Below are 5,099 nucleotides of genomic sequence, written 5' to 3'. Positions count from 1 at the left end.
TTTTCGGGATAGCTGCCCAGCTGATCACATGCGAAGTAGAAACATAGAGGTAACTCTAAGACTATTAGGTTCCGAAGAAACGTGCTCAACGTTTTGGCTCAGCTTTGGTACTATCTTCGGTCCCAAGTTAATCGATGCACCCCTCGAAACATATGAAAATCCACGAACCCCTCATTTTATCTGTCAAACTTTCATAGCGAATCAATACAAACATTGTGTAGTACTAGAATTTTGACTAGAATGGGGTACGTTAATCGAATTGCTTGGGACCAATAGGCCAGTCAAGTAGTGAGCCAATTTAAAGTCGTTAGTTTCCACTTGTTAGTAGAAATCCGCTGGGACGAAGCTCTTCACCAGCACGAAGCTCCGGAGAGAATCCAGATGTTCTTTTTCCGGACGAGTTGTGACGTGACGGATTTCTTCCCGGATGGGCTGTGACTGAAAAACGACTACGAGCGCCATCACGTTTGATTTTGTCATTTTCTATCATTTTGGTAAACACTTATCGAATTATACTCCGTTATTCGGACTATGTATAACTTTGACGAAAATTTCGAACCAATGGATAAATTTTGAAAAACCCTAATATGCATACAATTTAATCTATATTCGATTTGTAATATTTTTGAGTGTACATCATTGACTGATCCAAACCCTCAAATTAGTTCCACATTGTCCACTCGGTAAAATCGCTGACACTTTTGTCTTCCCGTCAAAAAAGCAACAAAAAAGGAGGAAAATTTTTATCAAAAGTTTGTGCATTCAATTCAATCGGATTTTTTTGTTTTATCAGATTTGCTGGAAAATTTCAACACCAATAATTAGTTTTCAATGTTAAGATGTTGGCTGCTTATATATATGGAGTAAATAAAATATGATGACTACAGGACGAACTGTGAGCTGATCAAACAAAAAACAAGGACAACATATCCTACTTGATTTATCAACAAAAAAATGAGGTAACCCTTTTTCTAAACGAAACAATCATAAAAATAGACATTAGTGAAACTTGGGGAATAGGCCTAGCTATTTTAAACATTTGCATCGTGTAAGAACGGAGCTAATGCATTACAAAATATCTTTAGGCAAACAATCCATTTGTTATTGTGAAAAGAGTCTCTGCTCCACAATTTCACGTAATCTAATTAGTGAAATCGAACAATATGCTCGATCCGTGCTTTATCGCTTTCTTTACGCCTATCGATGGAAGCTGCATTCAGCGAGCTTCGATCTCTGAAAGTGGAGAAAACAGATTTCCATCTAATGCACTACAAAATTAATGGGTTTGTGCGTTTCTCCCTCTCTGATAACAGCGCTGATGCAGCAGAAATTTGTCTTTTCATTGTTTGCACAGCGTTTGTTGATGTAGGGTGTCATATTCGTCGTTATGGGTTTGTGTATTTTTATTCGCTTTGTTTATAAAGGATTTTGTTTCTTATTTCGATATTCATCCATCATCTCTTATTATACACAGAAAATGTTCGACCGACCGAGATGTCGTGATTGGAGTCCTCTCTCAACTCAGCAGCTCCGTCTACGCAGCTTGATACAAATCTCAGGACACAACATCGTGTGCGACCATCTGAAATGTTCCGTGTATTTTACGCTGCATACGACAACTATGTCGGCTCCTTTCTACACCAGCGAAAAGTTGGACATTCACAATAACATCATTTGGCCAGAGATTAATTGCCCAATGGCCCTGAAATCCTCGCTACGCTGCGTCTGTGTCCGAGTGTGGCAACACAATCCTCGAAGTCATGCTGAGACGGTTCCCCCGGCAGACGATCCCGGTGAGAGTTCCGAACAAGAAGATAAACTACTTTTCCTTTGGGGTGTCTACTTCTCAGGATTAGTTCCACTTACGAGACGCAGCGAGAAGCGTCTCAAGGATAACACGTTGGTTTTCCAAATGCACGGAGGGTATTTCACATCCGCCGAACATATCCTAGACGGTGACGAACAGATCCCCCCGACGTCGGTGCCTAAAGTGAAAATACCAACGGCCACTAACGATGGCTTGCATTTAGGCTTACTTTCTGACAAAAATGAACTACTCTGTGATAATAGTAATAGTTCTCCACCTAGTTGGTACTCCCCGAGTAGTGCACTGAACGTGGAAAGTAAAATATCAAAACTAGGAAGCGGTTACTCTCCATCTTCTCCGTCGGGACGTCAGACTACACGGTCCAGTTCACCCGATGAGCAATCCCTTTTTATGGTTCGAACAACAATTAGTCCAACACCAACCGAAGTTGAAACCAATTTAAAAATTCGATATCTGTTTATGGAATTTTTCAAATCGGAAGCCAGACCTAGTTACGACGTCAAACGACTACTGGCAGTGCAAGAACGACAGCGTAGGATTAAGTACGAGAGCGAAAGTGCAAAAGAGGTGATTGATCGTATCTGCATGAAAAGTGCATACTGCCTCAATCTGGAACTGTTCTCCGATAAACAGCTGGTTTATCGTTCCTCCGTCAGTTCCAACCAAAACCGAGGTGGCATGGGCAAACAGCTGAGTCGTTTACTGTACCAAGAGAAGGAGCCGCTAAAACCGGAGATTCTACTGAAGGCACAAGAATTGCGGCGTCAAGTCGAGCAGGCTCGATTCCGGTGCCGAATACTAACACAGGAAAAGGAACGTATAAGGGGAAGCATTAGGCAACTGCAGCAGAAGTTACACCAAATGACCGATGCAAACATCGAAGCCGAATCGGCACTGATGGACAGTTATCGCAACTACGGAAAGGAGAAAGAGGTTCTATATCAGCAAAAGCTTGCCTATGCTAGTGAAAAGGAGTGCTATCGCGGTTTAAGGGAAAAGGTGCTGAGCGCTAGGCATCGTCTACTCAGAGGTCTGAACGAGATTTATTGCATAAAGAAGGTATGTATCGTTGGTGCTTATAATGCTGTGGTCTTTGCGATATTTAGTCATCGATATTGATTTTTCAGCATAACAATGGCACCTGTACAATTAACGATATTCCTCTGCCGAATGCCGAATCGTATACGGATGCAACTCCGGCGCTGGCGCTTAGCGTTGCTTTAGGCTACGTTGCACATGCTGTGATGATGTGTTCTTCAATATTGAATATTCCATTAAGGTACAGCACTGATAAGCGTGCAAAATTAGTTAGACATGAAAAAATATCATAGACATGTTCCGGTACGTGCATACTATAGACAAGGAAAATTCGTACACCGCTCAATAATCAGTTTAGTTTACCGGGCTTTCTCGGTTTTCGTGTACCGAACTCGAAAATATCACTACTTTACTGTACTTTTCGGTTCAGCCATCATTTCTATCTGTCATATTTATCCTATTATAACCGAAATTCAGGTTTGTTTCGAAAAAAACACCTGACAAAATATGTTTAAACGAATTATTCGGTTCCTTGTTGGTAACCGAAGTGGTGTCGTAGAAAATTAAACAAATTTCGGTATTATTCTCTAATGGTGGTATGCTCCAACCGGTATTATCCTCGGATTAAATTCCGATCAAGAATGGTCGACTTCTTTGATGTCGACATCAGAGTTAATCAACATGACTCTAAACAAACATTGATCATCCAAACAGGGTCGGTATTAAAAGTTAATCCGAGTTGGAGATGACCGCCATAAGTGTGTACATTGAAACAATATATATCAGCCTTCAGGTCTTGATTTTGCAATTGAAGCCTTCTAAACTTGTTATAGGAGCCTCCTGGACTTACATGGGGTCTTCTAGTCGTGCACTAATCGATTGAATCCTCTGAACTTGACCTCATTTAATGAGCCTTCCACATAATGCACATAAATTACTAATTAATTTATTACTTGGACTTGTCCTCTGTATGTTCTGACCATGTCTTCAGACTATAAAAGGTTTACCATATACCTACATCGGCTTCCTCTTCCTGTTCCAGAAATCCCATCAAATACGAAGGATCTCGGTCGAAAATGATCGACTGCATCAAAGTTCTACCAACGGCTGATCGAGAGTACGTTCAATCCCTGCCCTAGAATCAGATTCGCTTAACTCAATAACGGTCTTCTTTACCCGTAGGTTTCCTCTCTACTGTCGTTCGGGACCACCAACCAATGCCCTGCTGTACGCAGTGTTTCTCCTTAATCAGAACATTTCTCAACTAAAGTACTATCTGTGTCTAAGTCGTGGGGACCCACGGGCAACGTTGGCAAATCTGCACGACATTCTAAATGTACCTTCGATCAATGTGACGAGCCGTACCATCGAGGAACCTTTCCAAGCCATCCAGACGAACATATCCGGCTCATCCTCGGTGGAACTGGACGTACCGGATGCGTTCAATCAGCTCCCGGATTTGAAAGAAATCAAAACCATTTCAAGGTGAGTATTTCGATACAACCGAAATTTGGTGGTTTTCCATTTGAGGCTCATAATCAATAAAGGAATCCATGCTTCTTTCAGGATATCGCGTTCGGTCGATACGTACAGTGATTCGAACAGGGAAGACGAAAAACGGAACGGTAAGTTTGCTTCGGATCCTATTTTAGCACAGGGACAATTGCAAGTAACCGGTTTCGATAAGAACAAGGATTTTTAAAATCTGCTTCGGATGGTCACAGAAAACGAAGCGTAAATTGAATGTGAATTTTTCTGTGTACGTATTATCATGCAAAACTGTTGAGCGACTTTATTTATCGAAATTATTTATTCAAGTTTATGCATTCAAAATCTTCGGATAACAAATGTAGGAAATATGTTAGCCACATTGGGACATTAAAGTGTAAGTAGTTGGAACAGTACAAATTGTGTATTTTTTTAGCGCCGAATTTAGCGATGTTTCATTTTGAAATTTATTCCGAAGGCACAGGGCAAAGTTCGGCGTGAAATATAAGATGACATATTCCATTTATACCTAAATAATTGTTAATCTACAACTCTACTTGCTTTGTGTAGTGGTAAGCGTGATTACCTCTCACCCCAACAGGCATGGGTTCAATCCCAGTCGGCGCCGCCGGGATGTTCTTGAGGCATAACATCTCTGATCACGCATTCCTTCGGATGGGAAGTAAAGCCGTTGGTCCCCGGTTCATGAGTTGATGGGTCGATAGGTAGGGTCCAGGTGTGGGAG

General features: G+C 41.4%; 1 protein-coding gene across 2 annotated transcripts; it reads left to right on the top strand.

Annotated features, from left to right (window-relative positions):
* The first annotated feature begins 726 nt into the window (after nt 1–726).
* On the top strand, nt 727–4,760 carry Uvrag (UV-resistance associated gene). 2 transcript variants are annotated; one of them, XM_065218576.1, is made up of 6 exons: nt 727–959; nt 1,475–2,887; nt 2,956–3,107; nt 3,909–3,983; nt 4,049–4,351; nt 4,433–4,760. In XM_065218576.1, exons 2-6 carry the CDS (start codon nt 1,478–1,480, stop codon nt 4,566–4,568), a joined length of 2,076 nt encoding a protein of 691 aa, XP_065074648.1. In that variant the 5' UTR covers nt 727–959; nt 1,475–1,477; the 3' UTR covers nt 4,569–4,760. The 2 variants fall into 2 exon arrangements, with proteins under 2 accessions (XP_065074648.1, XP_065074650.1); XM_065218578.1 differs by lacking the exon at nt 727–959 and adding an exon at nt 1,102–1,391.
* Nucleotides 4,761–5,099: the final 339 nt, after the last annotated feature.

The sequence above is a fragment of the Ochlerotatus camptorhynchus genome, unplaced genomic scaffold (assembly GCF_037179485.1).
Source record: "Ochlerotatus camptorhynchus isolate MF236.1 unplaced genomic scaffold, CSIRO-AGI_Acam_v1.1 ptg000090l, whole genome shotgun sequence".
Classification (NCBI taxonomy): Eukaryota; Metazoa; Arthropoda; class Insecta; order Diptera; family Culicidae; genus Ochlerotatus; species Ochlerotatus camptorhynchus.
This window is presented reverse-complemented; position numbering and strand designations above follow the sequence as displayed.

Coding starts and splice junctions, on each gene's coding strand:
- Uvrag (XM_065218576.1), top strand. CDS start 1,478: ATGTTCGACCGACCGAGATGTCGTGATTGGAGTCCTCTCTCAACTCAG. Junction 2,888..2,955: donor AGATTTATTGCATAAAGAAG/GTATGTATCGTT, acceptor TTGATTTTTCAG/CATAACAATGGCACCTGTAC. Junction 4,352..4,432: donor GAAATCAAAACCATTTCAAG/GTGAGTATTTCG, acceptor TGCTTCTTTCAG/GATATCGCGTTCGGTCGATA.